Source organism: Phasianus colchicus, chromosome 11, assembly GCF_987193195.1.
Source record: "Phasianus colchicus chromosome 11, bPhaCol1.hap1.1, whole genome shotgun sequence".
Lineage (NCBI taxonomy): Eukaryota > Metazoa > Chordata > Aves > Galliformes > Phasianidae > Phasianus > Phasianus colchicus.
In genome coordinates this window covers 2,469,444-2,494,368 of record NC_143446.1, presented here as the reverse complement: position 1 = coordinate 2,494,368, position 24,925 = coordinate 2,469,444, and the positions used below count along the sequence as shown (strand labels likewise).

General features: G+C 50.7%; 3 protein-coding genes across 6 annotated transcripts in view; 1 reads left to right on the top strand and 2 right to left on the bottom strand.

Annotated features, from left to right (window-relative positions):
- Positions 1 to 10,314, bottom strand: part of POC1A (POC1 centriolar protein A) — a 61,299-nt gene extending 50,985 nt beyond the window's left edge. For 2 of the 4 annotated variants that reach the window (XM_090147947.1, XM_031609437.2), the window contains exons 1-3: positions 8,366 to 10,314; positions 7,671 to 7,755; positions 3,609 to 3,780 (exon numbers count right to left, since the gene is read on the bottom strand). In XM_090147947.1, coding sequence (XP_090004073.1) covers positions 3,609 to 3,780; positions 7,671 to 7,755; positions 8,366 to 8,383 — 275 coding nt within the window. In that variant the 5' untranslated portion in view covers positions 8,384 to 10,314. The other 2 variants (XM_090147946.1, XM_090147945.1) reach the window with 2 other exon arrangements.
- A 151-nt stretch (positions 10,315 to 10,465) lies between these two features.
- Positions 10,466 to 14,110, bottom strand: RRP9 (ribosomal RNA processing 9, U3 small nucleolar RNA binding protein). The gene is made up of 15 exons (XM_090147943.1): positions 14,021 to 14,110; positions 13,849 to 13,931; positions 13,667 to 13,782; positions 13,505 to 13,587; positions 13,391 to 13,432; positions 13,175 to 13,301; positions 12,490 to 12,614; positions 12,084 to 12,176; positions 11,800 to 11,900; positions 11,557 to 11,691; positions 11,307 to 11,369; positions 11,083 to 11,231; positions 10,906 to 10,985; positions 10,736 to 10,809; positions 10,466 to 10,637 (listed from the first exon to the last, which is right to left on the bottom strand). The coding sequence occupies exons 1-15, from the start codon at positions 14,093 to 14,095 to the stop codon at positions 10,532 to 10,534; spliced, it is 1,452 nt and encodes a 483-aa protein (XP_090004069.1). The 5' UTR covers positions 14,096 to 14,110; the 3' UTR covers positions 10,466 to 10,531.
- Positions 14,111 to 22,537: 8,427 nt separating this feature from the next.
- PHF7 (PHD finger protein 7) lies at positions 22,538 to 24,016 on the top strand. The gene is made up of 4 exons (XM_090148548.1): positions 22,538 to 22,856; positions 23,017 to 23,130; positions 23,282 to 23,400; positions 23,542 to 24,016. Exons 1-4 carry the CDS (start codon positions 22,573 to 22,575, stop codon positions 23,880 to 23,882), a joined length of 858 nt encoding a protein of 285 aa, XP_090004674.1. The 5' UTR covers positions 22,538 to 22,572; the 3' UTR covers positions 23,883 to 24,016.
- Positions 24,017 to 24,925: the final 909 nt, after the last annotated feature.

Sequence of the window (24,925 nt, the reverse complement as noted above, 5' to 3'; positions counted from 1 at the left end):
CCAGGTGCACCAACATAACAGTTGGAGGCTCTGGAACCTGAGGCAGAGGTGAGTGAGGATGCAGTGGGAGGTCCACCCATGAGGCTATCCAGAGTGAGAAGGTCAACTCCACATCTCAAGACTGCCTTCACCAAGGACAGCAGGATGACTGCTATAGGTGACTCCCTGTAAGAGGATCAGAGGGCCCTATATGTTGGCCCTACCCTACCTGCAGTGAAGTGTGCTGCCTCCCTAACACCAAGGCCAGGGTTATTTCTACTAAACTTCCTTGTCTGGTTTGCCCCTCTCTCTATTATCCACTACTGACAGTTCAGGCCGGCAGCGATGGAGTTGCTGACTGAAGTCTGAGGACTACCAAAAAGGACTTCAGGGGACTGGGGTAGTTAGAGGATAGAGTGGGCATACAGCTTGTATTTTCCTCTATCCCTTCAGTGGCAGGAAGGGATACTGAAAGGACCAGGAAAATCCATCTCTGGTAGCTGAGAGACTGGTGCAAGGAATTTGGCAGGTTTTTTTTGACCACAAAGTGGTTTACTTGGCACCTGGCCAGACGGCTGCAGTTGAGTCTCATCTGTCTCAAAGGAGGAAAACAGATTCTAGCACAGGAGCACGCAGTGCCCACTTAGAGGGCTTTAAACTAGGTATGAAGGGGTTAAAATGAGGCTCACAGAGGAACCTTACTGTTCTCTATAACTCCCTGAAGGGAGGTTGTGGTGAGGTGAGGTTGGCTTCTTCTCTCACTAGTGATGGGACAAATGGGAATGGCTTTGAGTTGCACCAGGGGAGATTCAGGTTGGATGTTAGGAAATGCTTCTTCTCCAAAAGAATGGCCAGGCACTGGAACAGGCTGCCAAGGGAGTGGTGCAGCCACCAAACCTGGGGGTATTCAAGAAATGTTAGCTTTTGTAGTGAGGGACATGATTTAGTGGGAAACATTGGTGACAAGTAGATGGTTGCACTGGATGATCTTAGAGGTTTTCTCCAACCTTGGCAAATCTGTGATTCTATGATGATTGGTGAGTAGTTGGAAATGAGGATACAAATTTAACTTAGCTTAGGGGACAGAGAGAATATTACCCTAGCAAACATTATGATAGAATTTTAAAAGACACTTTCAAAACCTAACAGCTCCACAGCATAGGCTGCTTATTCTTTAATGTATCGTCAAATAAAACTTTCGGCAGGTATTTCATAGACAGCAGAGCTCAACAAAACCTAAATAACTAAAAATGCTTTTGCAGGCTCCTGAAGGTTTAAAACTGGGGAATATTTGTTTTGTTTGTTTTTTAAAACCCTTTTATTTTACTACCACAGATTTCAGGTCTGCTTCACCCCTGGGTTCTAGAAACACTTTATTAGCCTTTAATAACATCAGTCAATAAGCTCAGAAGCAAAGGGACCTCAAACACCTCTTTATATGTTTGCCCATTCTCAAAAAAAAAGAAAAAAACAATTCCACAAGAAGCTAGAGGAAAAACTGGGAGTTCTTTTTCTGTACCTCAGCCACAAAAGGCTTTACTTGCAGCAAAATTAAGTTTTGAGGCAGAAGCTCTGCTCTCTCCTGCTTGTGTTCTTGTATCTCACATGAAATACGACATAACAGTAAAACAAAAGAAGCTATGAAGATTCTCAGTGTCTGCCAAGAACTTGACAAATGAGTTAAGGTGTGCTATTAACGTTGCCTGGGGTGAAAACAGGGCACAAGGCAGGCACAGCACAGGGCTGACTCCAGTTAATAACTATGTATTTTAATCCTGTAATGCTATAATGGGATGATGATAGCAGGGTGGCAAAATGTTTGGCTACAACAAATGAGAGTAAGTCCAAATGCAGCAACCATAGATGCAAAAATAAAGGAAAAGAGCTGCTTACCTTTGGAAAGGTTTCAGGTAGGCAGGGCTCTCCAGCAAGAGATATCCTCAGCACCACTGACAACCCTTAAATGAGGTCTGGGAAAGGATGGATCCTGGCTCCACCCCTTCCAGTTATCCAAGTGCATTGCTTGCACCTGAGCTCCCCTGGTTTGGCCCTGCCTTCCCACCAGGTGCTCAAACACTGTTTCAGGTTGTGACTGAGCATTTCCACTACAGATACATTGGCTAAACACAGTCTTGTGAAAAGCAAAAAACATGCAGCCTTGTTTTTCATTTTGATAAAGGAATATGAGAACAGGTTTCAAGACTGCTGAAAGAATCATCAATTTTTTTGTGTATCTGTGACTCCATTTTCAGTTGACATAATATACATTATCTGCAAATTTTAAATTGGAATGTATAGGGTTGCCATCAGATATTCATCTGAAAGAGAAATCTGATTATGTCTCTTTACCAGACTTTTATAAGTTTCATCTTACCAGAGGAAGATGTCCCTGGCTTCACAATCTGCCTTGCTCATGTCATGGCTTTTTGGCAGTACATAAACTTGTGAACAACTGTTTTCAAGGATGAAACTTAGAGTAAAATCTCATCAAAAATCTCTGCTGAAAACCTTGGGAACTCACTGAAAACTGCAATCACTTCCAATGAACCAGACTGATGCATTAGTTCCACTAAAACAAGGTCAAATATCCTGCTAGTGTTATGGTTTTTGGTTTTTTAATGCTTTAACAAAAAAAAATAAGAGGTTTTGCAGCATATATACATTAACAATATTATATACTTTATATGCAGCTCAAGACAATTCCTCTTCACTCAGGTCAACCCAGGCAAGTCATCAGCTTGGACAGCCATTCAAGGGAACTAAGGCCTCTACTCAAAAATTGAAATCTTTATGGGAAGAGGCAAGTAAGGAACTGAAAATGTAAGTAAATTCACCCTGCTCACAGAACAGTTATCTCCATTGCTATACTCCAGCTGGAGTTTAAGCATCTTGCTTTCAATTAGCAGAGAAGCAAAGGATTGGTTTACTACAAGAGACTGACAAGGGCAGGGAAAAAGGGGCAACATTAGTGACGCCCTGGAGCGTGTTCAAAGAAGGGCAACAAAGCTGGTGAGGGGTCTGGAGCACAGGCGTTATGAGGAGCAGCTGAGGGAGCTGGGATTGTTCAGTCTGGAGAAGAGGAGGCTCAGGGGAGACCTCATTGCTCTCTATAACTTCCTGAAGGGAGGTTGTAGCGAGCTGGGGGTCGGCCTCTTCTCCCGTATAACTGGTGATAGGACTAGAGGGAATGGTTTCAAGCTGTGCCAGGGAAGATTCAGGCTGGATATTAGGAAATACTACTTCTCTGAAAGGGTGGTCAGGCACTGGAATGGGCTGCCCAGGGAGGTGGTGGAGTCACCAACCCTGGAGGTGTTCAAGGAACGTTTGGATGTTGTGTTGAGGGATATGGTTTAGCGAGAACCATTGGTGATAGGTGGATGGTTGGACTGGATGATCTTATAGGTCTTTTCCAACCTTAGTGATTCTGTGATTCTGTGACTTTAAGCTTTTTAAGGGGCTTCAATTTCATTTCCAGTGGCATTTCAAGACTGAATTATCTCTTCTCTGTCTGAGCTGCTGCATAGAACTGTTCTTTCCTCAGTCCCAGACCTGGAGAACTGCTCTCAAGAGGTAAAAATCCCACGGCAGAGTTAAACACAAAAGGAGACACAGAGGGAATAGATACTTACGTGCTGGGAACCCATAAGCAGACTGTTTTATCTCTGGAGCCCGAAGCTACAAGGTGGCCAGAAGGGGAAAACTGAACACACATCACTGCATCTTTGTGTCCCACAAGGCGATAGGCTCTCATCTGAGGTTTCATACTCCAGATCATCAGGCATGAATCCATTGAGCCACTTGCTGTGTTGAAAAGAAAAAAAGGCAACTTGTCTTAGTTCTCCTCCAATTAAAACGGAGCTACTTTTCATTCTCCATTTGGCAACACAGCTTCCAACAGCTTCATGCATACTTTTACATTTCACTGATGCATTGCACACACTGTATTTAATTAGCAATTCATACCCTTGCATTGGCTTGATCTGACATTTCAGCTCCCAAGATAATGCAACAGCTGCAGAGAAAAAGGCCACACAATCTGCAAAGCCAAATAAACACATACTAAGGAAATGCATGGAACTTCTATGGAGGAAGCTTATCTCATCACTTTTTCATTGGAAAACAGAGGCAGTCTGAATATCAAGTAGCACCCTACCGATTAGGCAGAAAAGCCCTGTGACCTATGACTTAAAGGAAACCCATACATATTTCATCCCCCTGACACCTAGCTCTTTTCCTGTAGCAAAATGTTGACCCAGCTCAGGACTTAGGAAAAATCCAAGCTTGCAATAAAATTAGAGCAGTGCTCATTTTGCAACAGGAAGGGTTAGTGGGACTTCATGGCAATCATGAGAAGCCTTAAGGGACCATGGGTGGAGACATAGATCCGTCTACCTACCTATACCCACTCAGCATTCTCATGTCTACTTCTATATTCAACAGTTAAAAGAAAAGAAAAAAAAAAAAAGAGGGAAAAAAAAGCAACCACCACAAACTGCAATTTGTCTTTACTCCTGGGCTTCTGAAAAAGGGATGAAATGCATGCTCCAAAGACAAGAAGAGGCTGTAGGGACTCTGCAAGGGACAAACACTTTACTTATAGCAAGAAGAATGTTTGTGTCCCCAGTCAGATGCTGTTTTTCTAAGACCTCCTTCATCAGCAAGAGCAAAAGATCTGTAAATAGGAGGCAGAATTCAGATGTGTGCACACTGCACCCACAGCAATAAAACTGATCCCATCTTCAAGAAATGCTTTGTTCTTTGCCTTGCTTCCCCTCCACAGCTCACAGCTGGCTGCAAGGAGAGGCCAGCTCTAACCTGATGAAAACACATCTCAAATGAAAGCATCCCCATGCTGCTGAAATTTATACAAGCCATTGCTCCTCCCCATACGTAGGGAGGGAAAACTGTCCCTGATAAGAACACCAGACAACCAGTTTACATGGATAAATTCCATTCCAGCCTAGAATTGCTCTCCTCAGGTCTCACTGCTAACTCAGCAAACTTAAAACTGAAAATCTATTCATCCCCCCTGAAGCCCACCATGCTGTACGAAGTCTGCAACACAGTGCCCCTGGTTATTGGTAAAGAGTAAATATACAATAACATCAACTTAGCAAAGAGAAAAAACACTAGACAGCAAGTCTCAGAGACTATGTCAATGATGTTAGCCTCCTAAAGCACCTTAACACCTAAATAATAGAAAACTTTGTAGATTTTCCACAGGCAAGTACAGAGTGTGCACATCTTTGCCTGCCAAGAAACCCTAGGTGTCTTTCTCTTCCCAAAAGCTACATGGGACATACCTGCACCAAGATCTCAAAACTCCTCTAGGAATAAAGATCAGTTTGACAGCAGGTCCTACTATGGCAGTATCATAATTACAAGAAGTTTTCAGTTCATCAGCACTATGGCAAAACAACAAATAGCTTCTACTAGAAATGTCATTTCACAGTCTCTTAAACAGAAAAATAACAATCTTTTTCTGATACTGGTTCAGGACATGTTTATTTCATAGAGTCGTTTGCAAAGCAGGTGCTGGTACACAAGCAATGGGGCAGAAGTGCCGAGCTGTGAGTCTGGCAGATGTGCAGACCTTCTTTAGGGGGAGGTTCAGATTGGAAATTAGGAAGAATTTCTTCCAAGAAAGAGCAGTAATGCATTGGTACAGGCTGCCCAGGGAGGTGGTGGGGTCACCATCCCTGAAGGTGTTGCAGAACTGTGGAGATGTGGCACTGAGGGACGTGGTCAGTGAGCGGATGGGGATGGGCTCATGGCTGGACTTTACAATTATAGTGGTCTTTTACAGCCTTAATGGTTCTATGATTACATATGTTCTTGATGGAGAAACAAACAAAAACAAACAAAAACCACAACTTTATTCATTTGTCTATTGCTTCTGTATCTCACTCAAGCAATATCTTAGGGATTTAAAGGGAGACAACTGTATAAAAGCAGTACATGGCTGAGCAGAAAGAGATTTAAACTTTAATCATAGTTTCACTAAGACATTGTCTGGCAAAACTACTACTGTAAATACCATAGTTTTTACAGGACTGATACAAAAAAAAAATAAAGGAAAATAATTCTCTGACACATCATTAAAGTGTTTTGGTAGGGTGCTATTTGGAACTCGTTAGCAGTAACTACCATCCTTACTGGATTAGGCAAGCAATCTAATAGAATAGAAAGATCTAGTCCTTTAGGATTAGTTGGCTGATTTTGGTGTGGAAAAAGAAAGGATGTGGGAAAAAAAGAACTCTAAGATCTCATAAGACTAAAGTACATGTGATTGACCCAACAATGCCTGAAAAAGAAACATGCTTAGAACTCATTTCCTTTCTTACACGATCACATTTATTAAAAATATCAAGAGTACTTCTTTCAAGGTCCAGTTGGAGGACGTAAAGGCTCACATGCTATTTCAGAAAGGCCAGTCAAAAGCACTGTTAAGTTACATTCAGAGCATCCCAACTGACCAGATATTTGCATTGACTAGATATGTTTTTAGGGATAGGCAAACAATCATGGATGCAGAACACAATGAAATCACTCCACAATCAAAGACACAAGGAGCAGGATGAAAAAGACAGCAGAAAACAACACAGACAGCATCGGTCCAAGACAGGTTTGATTTTCCGTTCCTTGTATCTTCCAGAGCTACAGTGCTGCAGGTTGTAGGACACAGAACAGGATTATTACAACTTAAAACACCTGCTTAGACTGCTGTATTTCTGTTTACTCATTTCTGCATCCACAGCCCATCAGACACATTGCCTCCAAGAACCATTTCCACCTGATCTTCATCATGAGCCAAAGCAACGTTCTCACAGACCAAACTACAGCTTCATTGAGAGCCACAACTCCTGCTGGCTCCTGTTCCAAGAATACACAAGTTCACTAACAGCAGCTGTGACACAAGCCTTGGTGTAACCACAGGCAAATGCCAAATCAGGTGAAACAGAAGATGGAAGAAGAAAAATACTTATGCAGAGCAGAAAAAATAATAATAATACGGTTTTAATTTGCATTTACTGCACCATAAAGCAAAGTAGTTTTAGGCAACAGCAGACATTCCTAATGCTCCAACAGGATGCTCACAACCTGTCACTGTGGTTCAAAAACAGGACGAGAAGCACTGGGAACAAACAGAAAGTTTGCAGATAGGAAGTTGCAAATGAATATGAGGAAGAATTTCTTTCCAGACAGGGTGACTCAGCACTGGTTGCCTAGAAAGGCTGTGGACTCTTTCCCTGGAGTTGTTTAAAAGCCATATGTACACTGTCCTGGGTAACATGCTCTCAGGAACCCAGCAAGAGTAAGGAGATTGGACCAGACAAACTCCACAGGTCCTTTCCAACCTCAGCCATTCTGCAGTTCTGCAATTCTTCCAGTTGCATATAAAACACTCATCCCAAAACTCACCAATCTTTTCACTATAAAAATGAGTTCACAGAATCACAGAATCACTAAGGTTGGAAAAGACCTATAAGATCATCCAGTCCAACCATCCACCTATCACCAATGGTTCTCGCTAAACCACATCCCTCAACACAACATCCAAACGTTCCTTGAACACCTCCAGGGTTGGTGACTCCACCAAAGTTCTTAATTCTTTTATAATTCAGGACCTCCATAGTTCACATAACTTAAGAGAAATCCTTTTTTATCAGCAGGCCATCAAAATACTTTACCCAATTGTTTCTTATTGAGACTGAAGTCCACACTAGTGATGGCATCTCTGTGGCCTTTGAAATGCCTCTCTAGGGACGGATCATCCTAGAAAACAATAATGTTCAGACAAGACAGATTAAGAATCATCTTCACACGATAAAAACATTTTATTTCCACGGCAAGCTAACCAAGCCACATGAAAGTCAGCTGGTGCTATGAACTTCATGCAGTACAAAACACGTATTTCCCTGTTTATCATTAAGTTCTTGAAAGGCAGATTATTCATGCTGATAGCTTGTCCTGGCCTTATCCAACTTGCACAAACCAGCTGTGCATTTCTTGCAATATACTTCCCACTGCCATTGGTGCAGAGCACCCACAGCTGACCCTGGCACGGCTCCACACCGCGCTGTGCTGCGAAGGCCGAGAAAAAGCACGGAATGAAGTGAAAATAATAATAATACTCACAAAAGGAAAGTCCTTCAGACTCCAAAACCAGCCCCTCAGCCTCCAATGCCCGCTCCCACGCACACAGCCCTCTCCTAACCACGCTCACACCTAAGCGCCACCTGCTCCCTGCCCCCGTCATGCAGCGCCAAGGCCCCCACAGAACCACAGCTACTCCCGCCCACCACCACGGAGCTTCCGACAGGATCTCAGCGGCTCTCCGGACCCCGAGCTCCCGGACCCGGCAGCCCGTTACCCGAGCCCTCACCGCTCCGCCAGCAGCCATGCCGCCCTCCCGCGCGCTGCCGTTTGTTTTCGCCTCCTTCCCGCCCCCCGTAGTAACGGAGCCGCGCGCGGTCACAGGCGGCGGTCGAGCGCCCTCCGGCGGCACGGAGGTCCCATCCCGCCTCCTCGCTGAAGGGGCGGCGCCGGGCCCGCCGCTGCTCGCGGCTGAGCGGGATGGGGTGGGCGGGAAGCTGCCTGAGGTGGCATAAAGCGTCTGTGAGCCCCGGGTTGGACTCTTCCGTCTGGAGCTTCCCTGAAGCCCCACGGGTTTTAAGCAAATCTTTCCAACCGAAACGATTCTATGGCTCTTAGTTCCCAGAGCCTGCTGTTCAGGACCCAGATCCTCCGTTTCAGTTACAAATAATCCTCTTCAGTGTCATAAGGCCTATTTTAGGGTGCGGATACCCCATCTCCAGGCTCTCAAAGCTCTTTCCTTTCCATGGTTTTTACAATGTCTCGTTTCCAGATTCCAAACTTTGTTTTCAGGTCTCAAGCCTCTGTCTGTGATAGCAAATCTTCTTTTGCTCGGCAGGACCCTCAGGCCTTAGTGACCAAACTCTTGCCGTCAGGGCCCTGAGACTCCATTCTGAACCAAAAGCTGTCATTTGCTTGTACTCTCAGCTCTGACATTGGTTGATAACAGCTCTACAGCCCAGGCTGTCATTCTCAGAGTGTAATGTCTGATTTTTAGGCCCCACAGTTTCACTTTAAGCTGCAAAGTCACCTTTTTAGGGTCCAAAGAGAAAAGACCCATCTTTTTAAGTTCCCTAATCCCCATTCTATCAGACAGGGCCTGAAAAATAGGGCTCAGAGCCTCCTTTTATGGTCCAAGTACCCATTCTGAGGGATCAAAGCATCATTTTGGGATCCAGCAGCCCCTGAACGGGGGAGTCCAAAACCCCAGCTTTAAATTCTAAAGCCCCATGCTGAAGTGCAAACCATCATTTCTGGAACACAACCCTCCCTTTCAGTCTTTGGATTTTTTTCTTGACACAGAAATGTTCAAGAGCGTTGTTTGATTCAACTGCTATGGCAAGGGGATGGGGCAGCACAGCAGGTGCTGCAGCGGTGCTGCTGTGCTTGCAGGACTGGCTGCCCTGTCCCAAGTCCTCCCCTGCTGCACCACACATAGCTGAACCCCAAACTGCTCCTGGGACCTATCACTACCCTGCGGGGACACAGCCATATCACAGGTGCAGCTTTGAGGCACCCACTACCACCTCCCTAGGACAGCCCATGAGGATACTGCAGCTTGAACCCCCACACATCTGCCTTCCCCACAAGGCTTGGCCTTGCAGTGCAGGCCCACAGCGTGCAATAGCTACTGATCAGCAGACTCCACATCATCACCCTTGTGATGATTAAAGGAAGGCTGTGCTCTAGCCTGCCTGCACCTCCTCCCAAGAAGCAACAGCTCAAGCCTGGGGGCTGCACAAACCAGGTCAGCCATGCTTATCAGTCATGCATCACTTGCTCTGTCCCCCACCATATGCCTCCTCCATGCAGAGATAATCTGGGAGCACACTGCTCTTCCTCACACCACTTTCTCCTTCAGTTCTCTAATTTCACATTTCCCTTGTGCTGATCCATGCCACAAATAAACTTTCCCAAGACATCTGCAGCCAACTCTGATCAGAGGGGGCTGCAACTTTGGCAGCTCCTCATCATTTTTACTCCTGGGTTTGTAAGGATCCTGTCCACTGCCTTGTCCCTGAGGAACCTAGAAAGTGGGGACCAGAGGCCCCTCTACAAGAGCCCAACTGCAAACACCTGCTCCATGCCTCAGGGCACTGCTGATCCCAGCAGTTCCTGTGCAGAGGCTCAGATCACAGCTGAGTAACAGGTCCTCACCAGATAAGCCCTACCCCTTTTTAAAACTAATCTTTTTCTGTACCCAAAATTGTGATTTTTGTTTGGTTTTGGTAATGTAAGTGATTTTTGTTCATTGTTTTTCTAATGTGCTCTGCCTAACCGCAGGTGTGGCAGAACCTCAAGAAGGGCACAGTATGTATCCAGGCAGGGCCCTCAGGCAGTGGTAGGTGCACCGCTGCAGCTCCAAGCAGCAATGACAACACTGGAGCTGTTGTACTCTGTGCTACACAGGCTTTAATGATCCAATTCCTGTAGCTCTTAGGGTAGTGCTTGGAGACTATGCGCAATCAGCTGCCATGGGACCAGGGGCTCCGGCTCTACATTTAAGAGGGATGATGCAGATGGAGTTCTTGGCTTCTTTTATTCTCCACCATCGGCCCAACCTGCAGGTGAAAAGAGTGTCCACCCATGCCTTTCCCGGTCCAGCCAGGTGCTAGAAGGGAGGGTCTAAGCCCTGGAAAATGGGGCACAGGAACGGTACCGGTGCTCCTGCCCAATGCCAGCCACCAGGAAGTCTCCCGCTGACGAGAACTTCAGGCTGTTGACAAAGCCAATCTGGAGGAAATAGCAGAGGTGTCAGCACCAGGCCTGCTCCCACCCTGGGGAGCTTTGCAAGGGCCTCCCCCCGGCTCCAGCATCCCCCATCTGTACCAATGGGATATCACAGAGGGGCTCCAGCTTCTGAAATCCCTCGCCGCACTTCCACAACTTCACACATCCACTGTGGGAACCTGGAGCAAAGAGGGCACACATCCTAGCACCAGCAAAAGCAAAGGACCCCAAACCTACACTGCCAGAAGAGAACACAGCTCTCCCAGCACCAGGCACCTGTAGCCACAAGGTCACTGTTGAGCAAGGCGGCCACTGCAGATACCCAGTACGGCTGCTGCAGGTCCTGGGCAGAGCCCTGAGTCCCATGCGATTGCCTCACCACTGCCAGTGGCTTCTTCTTCGCCAGCCCCCACAGAGCCACTGACCTGCAAGGAAGGGGCTGAAGGCATTGGAGGCACAAGGATTGACAAGGCTGTGCACACTCTCAGCCCCGCACTCACCCATCATCAGCACCTGACACCATGTGCTCCTCATTGATGAGCTGGATGCAGTCGATGGAGCCCCTGCAAGAGCAGACAATTAACAGTAACCATGAGCATACTGTGGAATCCTGTAGGGTGCAGAGCTCCAGGCACAAAAGGTTTGACAGAATCCCCACAGTACTGACAGGCTCCTGGTGATACTGAACACATACAGAAGCTTTGCTGGAACCACCAGCAGAAGCACACCCCCTTCCTGCCCCAGACCTACTGATGTCCATAGAAAATGAGCTGTGACTCCTCGGGGATCTTCCAGAAACGCACAGTGCCATCTCGTCCCCCTGAGGTAACACAGCACTCCCGACTCAGGCTGTCCATCCCTGTGATGACGTCCTGGTGCCCAAAGCTGGCAGGGGAGATGAGGAGGAGCTGCAGGGGCCATGACCCCGCACCCTCACTCTTCTTCCCTTTGCTTGGGGATATAGTGACAAAACCTCGCTCCACCAGATCTTACAGGGTCTCCACGTAAGCATTCTCCTCCACATTCCAAACCTTGACGGAGCGGTCATGGGATGCACTGTACAGCTGGTATGTGCCCTTCCGGAAAGACAGGCCCTGTGGAGGGACAGACCAACAGATGAAACACTGCCCTGCCCAAGTGTCCCTGAGGGCAATCTCAGAGCTGGGCCTCCACTGCGGGGAGGCCCCACTGCTCCCAGGTCACCAAGAGGAGGTGGCATGCACTGCCCACCAGAGGTGAGAGCCTTCCTCCCCATTTCAGCCAACATCCTTACTCACCGACACAGCATCACGATGACCAGTGAATGTATAAAGGCGCTTGCAGGTGGCTGCCTCCCAGATCAGAATTAGCTTGTTCCTGTCTCCTGTAGCCTGGCAGAAAGGAGGGGATGCCCAACACCTGCCCGCCCCAACAGACCCACAACACCTATTCTGTGTGTTTTGCTGGGGGGGCATGTCCAAGAACATTCCTGATGATGGCTGAAGCAGCGGCTGCTTCAACCCAGCTTCACCAGCAAGATGAAGCTGGGCATTAGGAGCTGTTCTCCAGAATCCTGGAGAAAAGGATGTACCTCCCCACCTGACCTCCTCTTTCAGAGGTTCATGAGTATATGGGAACAGGGCCAAGAGCTACTGGTGACAGCATGTAGCACCATGGGGCAGCACCAGCATTCAGTCACCGTACCAGGTACTTGCCGTCCGATGAGATGGCAATGCAGAGAACATGGGCCGTGTGCCCCATGGGCTGCCCCTCCGTGCCTTTCTTGCCCCCAGGCACCACGCAGAGTCTCTTCCCACTCTCCACCTCCCCTGCAGGACAGACAACACCATCACCCACAGGAGCCTCCCTTGCCCCAGGAAGCACGAATGAGCTGTGAGCTGTGCACAAAGCCCAGCGCCCTGCCCAGAGGCCAATCATAGAACAGCTTAGAAAAAGCCTTAAAGACCATCTGTTTCCTACTCCCCTGCCCTGGGCTGGCTGCCCCCCACCAGATCTGGCTGCAGGCACCTCCAAGAGAGGGACATCCACAGCTTCTCTGTGCCAGGGCCTCACCATCCTCTGAGAAGGATTTCCTCCTCACGTGTACTCTGTATTTCTCCTCTTTTAGTGTAAAACCAAAGCCATGCCCTATCACCATCCGCCCACGTAAAAAGTCGCTCTCCCTGTTGACAAACTCCCTTTAAATCCTGGTGGCCACAACAGGGTCTCCCTAAAGCCTTCCCCTGGCTGAACAAGCCCAGCTCCTGTGCACCGCAGCCACTTCCAGGCAAGAGGCGGGCAGATCCACCTCCACCCGCAGCCCCGCTCCCGCCAGGTCCCCATGGCAGCGAGGCTGACCGCAGCAGGCAGGAGAAACAGAAGCACTTGCATTTGATGACGGAGCCATCCTTAGCAGCCGAAAAGATGAACTTGTCATCTGGAGAGACGACGAGGCAGGTGACGGAGTGCTGGTGGCCCCGCAGCACTCGGATGGCGGCGGCGGCCGGAGGGCACACCTAGCGGGACGGGGCCGTGAGCGGGACGGCGCCGGTTCTTCCCGGCCACGAGCCGGTAGCGGTGCCCTACGAGCCGTACGTATACTCACGTCCTGGGCCACGGGGCGTCGCAGCCGGCCCTGCTGCTCGAGCTGGGGGAGCACAGCGGGTTAAGGGAGGGCCCCGAGGCCGCCCCACCGCCGCGCCGTCGGCCCCCCACTCACCACGGCCTCCTTCAGGCGCTCGCCGACGAGATCCCCGGGGAAACCCGCGGCCGCCTCCTCCTCCTCCTCCGCCCGCTCCTCCTCTGCGATAGGTACGGGATTCAGGGCCACCCCGCCCGCCCCGCCGCCGCCACCGCCGCCGCCGCCGCCGCCCGCGCTCACCGTGCCGCCGCAGCTCCTCCAGGTACAGCTTGGCCAGGCGCAGCTTCTTCTCCTGCGGCGTCTCCTCCACCTCCTCCTCGGCCGCCGCCTCCTCCCGCCGCCGCCCCGCCGCCGCGCTGCCGGAGTCGCGTCAGCTCCGCGCCGAGCCGCGAGAGCCCCGGAGCCCCGGGAGCAGCGCTCACCTCTCCGCCTCCTCTTCGCTGGACACCTCCTCGTCGCGGCTCCGAGACGGCGCCGGCCGGGGCTTCCCTTCGGCGCCCGGGCCCTGGGGAGACGCGCCGGCACCGTCAGCGCCGAGCCGCGCTGGGAACCGGCCCTCGGAACCGGCCCGTGCGCCCCGAGCCCCGCGCTCACCTCCACCCGCGGCCGCCGGCGCCGCCCCGCCGCGACCCCGCGCGCCGCTCTCGCCCGCCGTCCCGTCGCCGCCATGCTGCCGCCGCACGTGGCCCCGGCCCCGCCCCGCCTCCGGGGTGCCGCCTCCTCCGGGCTCCGGGGATGTCGGGCCGCCGGCTCGGCGCTGCTGTGAGCCCCGCTGCGGAGCGAGGGCGCTGGGCTGGCGCCGGGAGGCGCTGTCTCTGTCACTGTTTTAGTGCCCTGTGTCTTTTCCTCGTGGTTTGAAGAAGTAAATACACAGTATGCTTTAGTGTTCGTAGAAATATAGCTGTTGAATTGTTGTATTGTGTGATCAGCTTTTGCTTGCAGAACTGTAATAGCTTTGAGATGTTGCAAATGGTTATGGATAGCACTGTAGACTAGAAAGTGTGTTGTAAGACTATTCTGTTTTAACAAGAGAGCTTCAGCAAAAGAAACACAATAAAGAAATGATGCGAGTAGGCTTATCAAACATGAAAAGAAGCCAGGGCTTCTTTTCCACACGAGCCAAATTGTCTCACTCTGGGGGTAGGCTGGTGTCAAGGTACTCCCCTCATCCTCATCTTCCAACACCAACACTTAGGTTCCAGCGCTATCATTAAAAGACAGGTTGCCAAACTTACCTCTATCCGAGGATGAGTATATGTCCAGAAATCACGGCCAAGTGCTGAGTGAGCAAATGTTAACAATTTTGGTGCCTATACATAATAGGCACCTTCCTACTGAGCATGAGTCAGTGAAGGAAGTCCATCTGGAGGGTGAGTGAGGAAGACCCCTGGATGAAGGAAAAAGCTGTCGTGATGCTAAAAGGGTGCTGGATGGTAGAAGAGAATAGAAGTCTGGAAACCTCATAAATCACAGCCTGAGATAGGTGTGTCTATATGTTAATTCTCTCATGGATAATTGATGAATATTACTATCTGTGGAAATATAATGGGCTCTGAATCATGTCATCTTTAAAATGCTTGTGGTGGAAATATCCCCAGTGCTTCCTAGTGTCACTAGGAAAGAATACCTGACTGAACAGTGACTAAACTTGGCTAAGTTTCTCAGCTTCTTTTTTTTCAGTTCACTTAGGATGCACAGCAGCTGTTTATGGCATAAAGAATCACGTTTTGAACTCAAGGATTTCATGTCTAGGCTGTAAAAAACCCTCACAATTTCAGGTTCCTGACCCATTTTTTTATTCAGGGTCAGAGCCTCAGTTTTAGGCTGAAAAAAGAAAAGCAAATGACCATTCTTGGAGCCCAAAGCCCCATTTCAGTCTCCATTGCCTTAATTTGGATGCACCAACCTTCATTTTTATGGCACAAACTTACAGCTCTGAATTCTTTTTGTATCTAGAAAACATAGTAACGGGATCAAAAGTGTCTTTTTGGTAGACCAGAACTTCATTGTTAGGCTCCAAGTCCTTGTTTCCAGGACTCAGAGCCTCCACTAAGGATACAAGACCACTTTTTATCACCCTCACTTTTCAGGCTTCAGAGCCAAAAAGCCCAGCTCTCATACCACAAAGCCTCCTCTTGGGGGATCCAAAGACTCACTGACAAGTCATGCCGGTCTTTGTATAGCTCAAAGCCTCATTTTAGGGGCTAAGGCCTGAATTTTATGGCCCAAAGCCTTGATTTGGGGTTCAATTATCCATTTTGGGGAATCACAGCTTTGGATCCCTCAAAATTTGGATTTTCCTGCTGACGCCCTAAGTTTTATGGTCCAGCCTGTCAGTTCTAGGGCATAACACTCTTAAGCCTTAACCCTAACAAAAAGGGCAACCCTGAATGCTAAACCAAAAAAGGGAATCTTTAACCCTTAAATCCAAACCAAAGTGTTAACCCTGAAGCCTCAGCCCAAATGGATAACCCTTAACCTTTAACCTTAACCCAAAAGCGTAACCCGTAATCCTAACCCAAAAGATCCTAACTCAAAAGGATAACCCTTAACCCGCAACCCAAATATGTAACCCGTAACCCAAATATGTAAGCCAGACCATAACCAAAACGCCCAAAATTCAGGAAGAAACAGTTTGTGACCTGCTACTCCACCTGACTGCCACAAGTCCATGGGGCTGATGGCATCCACCTGAGGGCACTGAGGGAGCTGATGGAAGTGATTACCATGTTGCTTTCCAGTGTTTATCAGCAGTCCTGGTCAACCAGGGAGGTCCCAGACAGCTGGAGACTTTCTAAAGTGATGCCCATAGACAAGAAGAGTTGGAAGGGAGATGGAGAAACTACAGGCCCATCAGCCTGGCCTTGGTATGGGGAAGGTCATGGAGCAGATTGTCTGAGTGGAATCATGTGGCATGCGTGGGACAACCCTGGGATCATGTCCAGACAGCGTAAGCTCACTAAAAGCAGATCCTGCCTGGCCAACTTCATTTCCTTCTATGAGTGGGTGATCCACCAGATGGATGAGGGAAAGGCTGTCGATGTAATCTACCTAGACTTCAGATTTGCCTTTGGCACTGTCTAACGCAGCAATCTCTTGGAGAAGCTGCAGCCCATGTCCTGGGCAGGTACACTCTTTGCTGGGTAAAGAAGTGTCTGGAGGGCTGGGCTCAGAGCACGGTGGTAAATGGAGCCACATCCAGCTGTCAGCTGGTCACAGTGATGTTCCACAGGGGTCGGTATTGCGGCCTGTCCTGTTTAATGTCTTTATTGATGACCTGGATGAGGGCATTGAGTGCACCCTCAGTAGGTTTGCAGATGACACCAAGATGGAAGGGAGTGTCAATCTGCCTGGGGGTAGTGAGGCCCTACATAGGGATCTGGATGGGCTGATTGCTGGGCTGAAGCAACAAGACCATGTGCTGTGTTCTACATTTTGGCTACAGCCACCCCAGGCAATGCTACAGGCTTGAGGCACAGTACATAGAAGACTGTATGGAAGAAACTTGGGGGTGTTGGTTGACACTTGGCTGAACATGAGCCAGCAACGTGCCCAGGTGGCCAAGAAGGCCAGTGGCATCGTGGTTGTGTCAGAAACTGTTGTCAGTAGGAGCAGGGAGGTGATCATCCCTCTGGACTGAGTGCTGATGAAGCCGCACCTTGAGTACTGTGCTCAGTGTTGGGTCCTTCACTACAAGAAAGATGCTGGAATGTGTCAAGAGAAAGGCAGCAGAGCTGCCCTGTGGAGCACAGGTCTTACGAGGAGCAGCTGAGGGAGCTGGTGTGATGGCTTTATAATTTTGTTACCAGTATTCCACATCAGAACATCATGTAAAGCACGAGTAATTAAAGAGTTAATAAATACTCCAGTTCTGTGGACTGACAACTTTCTGGATACTCGGTACACAAACTTCCTTGGTTCCTCCTTGAGCCCTGGTCAGCATTTCTTTGTGTATGGGAAAAAGCAAATAATTTTTTATGCAGTCTTCTGGCAACATGAATTGGCGATTACTCTGCAGTTCTTTGGTACTCCTGTGCTGTCCGTGCCACAGCTCTGCAGAGAGGTGGCACATACAGTGCCATTAAGATGAAGGCAAATGCCTTCATTTTCATTCTTCTGTTCATTACTGCATATGTAACAGCATTCAACAAAATTGCTGTCACGTCATCTGATCAGTTCAGAATACCTGAGCAGCTTTTCCTGTTTCCATGTTACTTAAGATTGTCATGAGGTCATGTTCATCTTTTTTGCTCACACACACTGAAAAACCAAACCAACCAATTTTACCTCCCGTAGTTAATTATTCCTCAAGGAGAAGCCCTTCTATACCTCCTCTTTCTGTACTGTTTACACTGCCTGCCACAGAACTGATGTTTTAAAGTGTGACTTGCTGGGCCCCATGGCAGATGGAAGTGGACTGGTGTGTAATGCAGAAGGGAGGGTGCTTGCTGAGCCAAAACCCAAAAGAGATGGAGCTTGATGGGCCAAAAGTAAGAAGGAATGGGGCTTTCTTGTGCGAAACGCAGAAGGAAGGGGACTTGCTGGACCAACACACAAATGTAGGGGGCTTGCTGTTCCCATACTCAGTAGGAAGAGGGCTTCCTGGACCATTACCCAGAAGGACGGGGGCATGCTGAGCCAAAATCCAGAGGAAAAGGAAAGTGCTGGGCCATATATCAAAAGGAAGGGGTCTTGTTGGACTTGGTTAGTGGCTAGGGTAAGGTTTAGGATTACGGTTAGTGTTAGGGTTTAGGTAAGGTTAAGTTTCAGAATTAGGCTTGGGTTTAGGGTTTATGGTTTGGGCTAGGGTAGGGTTAGGGTTAGCGTTAGGGTAAGGTTGAGTGTAAGGTTTAGGGTTAGGGCTAGGTTTACTGTTAGGTTTAGGGACAGGATTAGGGTTAGGGTACAGCTGTGATTAGGATTAAGGTTGGGTTTAGGGCTAGGGTTAGCATATGGGTTAAGATTAGGATTAGGGTTAGTGTTTGGTTTGGGTCATGGACTGGGTCAGGGTTAAGGTTGGTGTTAGGGTTGGGTTAATGTTAGTGTTAGGGTTAGTATTTGGGAATAGGTTTAGGGTAATGTTTCAGGTTTGTGTTAGAGTTAGTTTTAGAGTTAGGGTTGGGGTTAGGGTTAGGGTTTAGTTTTGGGTAGTTTTAGGGTTATGGTTAGGGATTGGGTTTGGTTTAGGGTTAAAGTTATAGTAAGGATTAGCGTTAAGTTTAGGTTTAGCATTAGGATTTTGAACTAGGTTTTGTATTAGTGTTAGGGTTTGGATAAGCGTTAGAGTTAGGGTTAGGGTTAGGTTAGGGTTAGGGTTAAGGTTAGAGGTAGGGGTAAATATAACATCTGTGATAGGGTTCAAATAAGCATGTTAGGGTTAGGTTGAGGTTTAGGTTTAGGGATAGGATTAGGTTTACATTTGCTATGTGTTGGGGTTAGTTTTAGGTATAGGGTTTGAGTCAGGTTTAGTGCTTAGATATTGGATAGGGTAGGTGTAGTGTCACAATTAGGGTTAGGATTAGGGTTAAGGTTATGGTTATGGTAGTATTAGGGTTAGGTTTCACGTTAAGGTTAGTTTTAGGTATTTACTGTTAGTGTTTCTATCATGAGTAAGATTTAGAGTCGCAATCAAGGTTAGGGTTTGATTTAGGCTTTGGGTTTTGTTAGTATAAGTGAAGGAAAAGAGTTATGTTTAGGTTTAGGGTTAGTGTTAGGTTTAGAGTTAGGGTTAGGGTTAGGGTAGACTTAGGGTTATGGTTCGAGTTAGTTTTTGGGTTAGGCTTAGGGTAGTGTATTAGGCATTGTTGGACAGAAACCAAGAAGGATTGGGTCTCACTGGACAGAAACACAGATGGAAGGAGGCTTACTCGCACAAAGACAGAAGAAATTGGATATGCTGTGCTGAACCCATGAAGGAAGGAGGCTTGAAGTGCAGAATGCCAGAAGGAATGTGGATTGCTACAGGCAACCCTAACCCTATCCCTAAATTTAACCCTAAGAATTAGCCTAACCCTAGCCATAATACTAATGCTAAACCTAATTCCAAACAGTAACCCTAACCCTAAACCATTAACACCCCCCAATCCCTTTTTTTTTGTGGGCCTGCTGTTCTGCTGTCATGGACACACACAGATACAGAGATAACTCAGTGACAGCAGTAGAAACTTCTAATACCAGAGATAAGCCTTTACTGAACATATAACTTCATAATAAAACAGCTGCTGAAAGAAAGATGCTGAGCAGCAGAACAGAGAAGAGGCTAGGACACAGACCAGGATCAGAAATGAACACAGAGGGCTTGAGCAATACCAACCATGTTCAAACACGAACATTGTGACCTATTGCAAAGGAATATGCAAGGGAAAAACTGCTAAAATAAATGTAAATACAGAATTAAATTTATGATTGCTAACACAGCATAACGTGGGTCATTTATCAGGAATCAGAGAGGGACGATCACATCCCTGTCCTTGCTGTCCACCCCTCTTCAGACGGAGCCCAGATACCACTGGCCTTCCGAGCTGCAAGACCAACTGATCTTACACAAACCTATCGATGGGCTCTAAAAATGGCAGGTGGCGAAGTATTCACGGCACGGGTCTGTGCTGCATCACTGGCCGTCTGTGTGGCAGTAGGTACTACTGAAGGCACAGACATGCTGCTGCAACGGATGGCTGCAATTCTTGGCTGCTGCAGCCATGGAAGTAGATCTGTACCTCCTTGACCGGCGGTACAATGGCTGCACTGAAAGTAAGGACTCCTATTGCACGGCGTCGGAGGCGGATGTTGGTGGGATGGCAGCGGAGGTGGAACCTTCCCGCCTGTATTCTCTGACATTTTGTTGTCATACGAGAGATGGCAGTGGAGGGGCAGCCTGAGAAAAAGGCGTCGTCTGACATGGAAGCGCGCCTAAGCAAATGTGCGTCACTGAATTCATGCATGCAGAAAAAAGGCGCCTATTGGTGTTGACTGATGCTTGTTGAACACTCATGGAGGCCACACAGTGGTTGTGAGTGCAGTGAGGTGCTGGGTGGTGCGTTTCAGCAGTGGCAACAGCAACAGTGCATCATCAGGGCTGGTGCGCATTCTACGAGCGCAGCATGGAGACTGTTGGTCATCGTTCCTGAAAATGCACAGCTAGCGGTGGAGATTGTATTGAAAAATCGTGTTTTGTAGCTGACAACCTGCTGTATTACCGAGTGTTATTGCATTCTTTATAGCTGTTGTTGTTCCCGTGGAAATAAAGGAGAGGCGTTACTTTCAGAGCTGGGAGGAGTAAAGCCTCAAGCATGTCATGGAAAGACATAAAGATGCTGTGGTTCTGTGAATCGAGTCATTTATTGTAAGGAGAGGTAATCAGCAGCAAGCAACCAAAAAGTAAAGCGTTCAGAACACCGCAGAACCACCTGAACGCTCCATTGGGATACTGATGGAGCCACCCGTAGCCCGGCAGCATCCAGGTGGGGCCAGGAGGGTGGACGTGTCGCCCAGTGCCTTCAGCAGCACCAACACGCCGGGTTCCAGCGGGGCTGCGTCCGGCACCGGGCCCCTCACCCTGCGCTGGCTGCAAGAGCCTCTGCCCTCCTGCCTGGGTGCCCCCAGCCACTGTGAGGTGTGATGGCGTCACAGAGGTGGCACGGAACGGCCATGGTGACACGCGGGGTGTGGAACACAGCTAAGGCTGCGGGGCTCAGGCCGAGCTCAGTGCGACTTGGTGAGGTGAGCAGGGAGGAAGGGGCTGCCTGGGGCTGCCGAGGGAGGCGGGTTCCCCGGCGCTCAGGGCCTGAGCTGAGAACTCAGCCTCGTCCCGCTTCTGCCACAGGTTGTCACGCGGAGGAGAAAGCCTGGTGTTGCCGGGACAGACGCTCTGCGAGGCTCACTGTTGATGCACACGATGTCCGAGGGGACGCAGGAGGCCGCCGGCTTGAGCGAGCTGGGTGAGAGCAAAGTATCCCTGCACGCAGCTCCCCGCCGCCGGGCAGAGGGGTGCTGGGGGTCTGCCTGCGGCGGAGAGGGGAGGCGGGGGCACGCAGGGCCCGTGTGCTCCTTGGCCAGGGGGGCCGCGGTTGGGCTGCGGCTGCCTGCTGGCACCGCTGGGCCTGCAGTGCCCCTTGCCCTCCACGGCCTCCAGCCCTGCCCCTCAGCTGGCACGGCCGGCACAGAGCAGCCCCTGGGACAGCCCCCGGGGGCACCTGGCCCCGCAAGGCGCTCACTGTGCTCCTCTCTCCTCTCCAGCATGCGTGCTGTGTGGCCGAGCGGATAACCAGAAATCCGTCTTTGGCAAGAAATATGAGATGTATGGGATGTGCTTCCATGCACTTTGTGTGGTGAGTTCCCTCGCGCCTCCTGCCACCTTCATCCAACCTGTACTTCCCTTCTTTCTGCACTAACAGGACTGTGCTCTTTCCTCCTGTCTACAGGGATTTGCCAACGGTCTCTGTCAACATGGAATAGACAACCAAAATAAAGGACTTTTCTATGTTGAACACCTCGTATGCGTACTGAGGCAGGCAGAGCAGACGGTGAGCACCGGACCCGAACAGGGAGCTTGGTGCCAGCAGAGGCATGGCGAGCTTCGCCTGGTCCCGAGAAAGCAATCCCAGCCCTTCCAACCAGCCCCGAGACACATTCCTGCTCTTGCAGACGAGCCGTGCTCACCAGGCAGCTCTGCAGAGTGCCACCCAGCCCTGCCCCATCCTGTGCCCTGCTGCTCAGCCCTGAGCCTGCTGCTGATGGAAATGCTCTGCTCTTTCCAGCTCTGCTTCGTTTGTGGCAAGCGGGGGGCCAGCATCACCTGCGCAGAGATGGGCTGTGACCGCAGCTTCCATTTTCCCTGCGCCGCGGAGGGCCAGTGTGTCACCCAGTTTTTTGGCCAGCACAGGTAAGGGCTGCCAGGCATCGTCTGCGAGCCTCCAACCCCTCTGTCAGCAGCAGCCAAAGAAGCGAGGAGTGTGCTGTGACACCTCCCAGCAGCCTGACAGAGCCAGAGCCAAGGCCCGGGGCTCCTTCCTGTTCCTCTGCCCTCCTCGCAGCACTTCTCACCTTGCCCATCCCTCCCATCTTCCCCCAGGTGCTTCTGCTGGGAGCACCTCCCGCAGCAGCCACTGGAGACAGCGCCAACGCAGGACACGACCTGCATCATCTGCATGGAGCCCGTGGGACTCAGCAGGTCGTACTGCACCATGGTGTGCCCAGCCTGCCAACACGCCTGGTTCCACCGGGCCTGCATCCAGGTAGGAGCCCTCCCGTCACCCGCAGGCACCACAGGTGCTCAGCAGCACCGGGCTCCGCTTACACTCGCGCTGCTTCTGTTCCCGCTGCAGGACATGGCCAAGAGTGCTGGGCTTCGCTGCTTCCAGTGCCCTCTGTGCAGAGACAGAGACATCTTTATTCAAGAAATGGTCAATTTGGGGATCCACATCCCAGCCAGGTTGGTGGCCATCAGTCAGCTCTCAACACATGAGGGCACAAGAGCTGGGCCTGCCCAAGGACTGTCCCGGCAGGCCTGGCCCTTTGCTGCAGGGATGGCTTTGGCCGCTCTTAGTCTCGAGGCACTGGGAGCTCATCACATTCCCTCTCTTCTCTGGCAGAAAACCAAAGTGGGAGACCAACCGTGCCTACGCATCCCTGGGAGTCAGGCACCGGCGCTGTGATGCCAGCGACTGCCGTTCCCCACACGGCAGGGAGCGGGCAGAGGCAGAGGGGTGAGTTACCTCAGCAGCCCTCTGGGGCTCTGCGTGGGATCGCGGCCTCACCACAGCCGGGAGGAGCACAGACTGAGCACCAGAGCTGTGCCGGGCACTCCCTGGCTCAGGTCACTTTGTCCTCACGGCCACAACCCCTTGTTTTCCCCAGGCCCTGGCAGCTGCTCCTCTGCAGATCCTGTGCTGCACAAGGCACCCACAGACTCTGCTCCAACTTGAGTCCAAGCACAACCAGCTGGGAGTGCAACGCCTGTGCTGGAGAGGGCACCGGTAAGAGGCAAACGGCCGCGTGCTGCTGGGCTGGGGCCAGGCGAGGCCTTGCTCAAGTCCCTTTGGCCCAGGATGGATGAGAGTCTGTCCCACCCGGGGGCTGGAGATCTGTCCCGCTCACCTTGCTGTCTCCCCTTACAGCCTCCAGCACCAACGTGGACAACGCTGGCCCCACCACCACCAGCCAGCAGGGACCGGGGCCATCCCAAGGCCCCATAGGACAGGAGAGCAGCAGCTCCGGCACCACCAACCAGGCACCGTCGGGACCAGATCCCAGTTCCCAGGTGCCTGAGCTGCTCTCCAGGCAGGCAGGGCGGGCCCGGACTCGGAGCCGCTCGCCTCTCACACCTCGGGCTGCAGAGAACAACAGCCAGCCCCGAAGACGCCGCAGGAGCCGGTCCTGGCGGCGAGGCCCAGCCCGGGGGCGAAGCCGCTCCCGGGTACCACGTCGGGCCCAGAACTTCAACCGCCGGCCCCACTGATGCCATAGGAGCAGCCGTGTGCAAGCTCCAATTGCTGTATACATAAAGTCATCACAGTCCATCAATAAAACTGAGAGTTCCATCATGCCACTGTTGCTTTCATTCTTCTCTGCGTTTCCCAAGGTGGGCGGCTTTAGGAGCCGAAACCACGGGGATCCCTTCCTCCCAGCACCAACCCACTCCTTCCTCCCCCCAGCCCGGTTCAGGCTGAGCTGGGTTCTGGCCCCAACTCCAGCGGGGCGCAACGTTTCCAACACGCAATGTGGCAGAGGCCGGGCTGGCAGCTGCAGCCCCGTTCTGGGGGGGTTTCTGTCATCTTGGAGACGTTGCTGCATCTGGTAAATGCGGGTAGACCCGCGGCTGCTGCCGGCTGTCGGGTGGTCCAGAACCCGGGCTTTCCTCCTGCATTCGGACAGTGCCTCAGGTCTGAGGGCTGCTGCTGCTCTGGGGATGCTGCCAGGCCGTGGGTGAAACATCCTTTTCAGCCCCGGACCTGAGTTTCAGGGTTCAAAGCCTATTTCCAGAGCCCAAAGCCTCATGTGAGAGCCAAGCGCACTCTCTGAGATCCGGAGCTGGATTTGGAGGGATTGTAGGCTTCATAGTTTTCCCAAGGCAGGCAGCGTTACGGTCTGCGACCACGGGTCTGCCCTCCGTCTCCGTGTCCAAGACAGCTCTCCGGCGCTCCAGGTGGATGCCAGAGGCCTGAACCCAAAAAAGCGTGCCCTCTCGGCGGCGCTGCGCATGCGCGCCGTCCCGGTGCACGCTGGGAGCTGTAGTCGCCGCCTGAAGAGCGGCCCCTCCCTGTCGCTGCGACGGCCGCGCGTCCTCAGGCCGGAACGCTGAGAGCAGATGTGGCCCCGGAGAGCCGAGCCTTTCGGGGAGCCTGAAAGCAATGCAGCTCGCCCTTCGGCTGAGCGCACGGGCTGAAAGAGCGATGCTGTAGAGCCAAAGCTCAGCTGTTGGGCCCTGCAGCTGAGGCCGGGGACCCCATGTGAGTGTGTGTGTGCTGCAGAATCATGGAGTCACGGAATGGCCTGGTTGAA

Excerpts from the sequence above, each read along its gene's own strand:
- RRP9 (XM_090147943.1), bottom strand. The coding sequence starts at position 14,095 with ATGGCGGCGACGGGACGGCGGGCGAGAGCGGCGCGCGGGGTCGCGGCG. Across the intron at positions 11,901-12,083 it reads GTCATCGTGATGCTGTGTCG|GGCCTGTCTTTCCGGAAGGG; the intron begins GTGAGTAAGGAT and ends GTCCCTCCACAG. Across the intron at positions 10,986-11,082 it reads CAGTGACCTTGTGGCTACAG|GTTCCCACAGTGGATGTGTG; the intron begins GTGCCTGGTGCT and ends TCTTTGCTCCAG.
- PHF7 (XM_090148548.1), top strand. The coding sequence starts at position 22,573 with ATGGAGCCCGTGGGACTCAGCAGGTCGTACTGCACCATGGTGTGCCCA. Across the intron at positions 22,857-23,016 it reads GGGATCCACATCCCAGCCAG|AAAACCAAAGTGGGAGACCA; the intron begins GTTGGTGGCCAT and ends CTTCTCTGGCAG. Across the intron at positions 23,131-23,281 it reads GAGCGGGCAGAGGCAGAGGG|GCCCTGGCAGCTGCTCCTCT; the intron begins GTGAGTTACCTC and ends TGTTTTCCCCAG.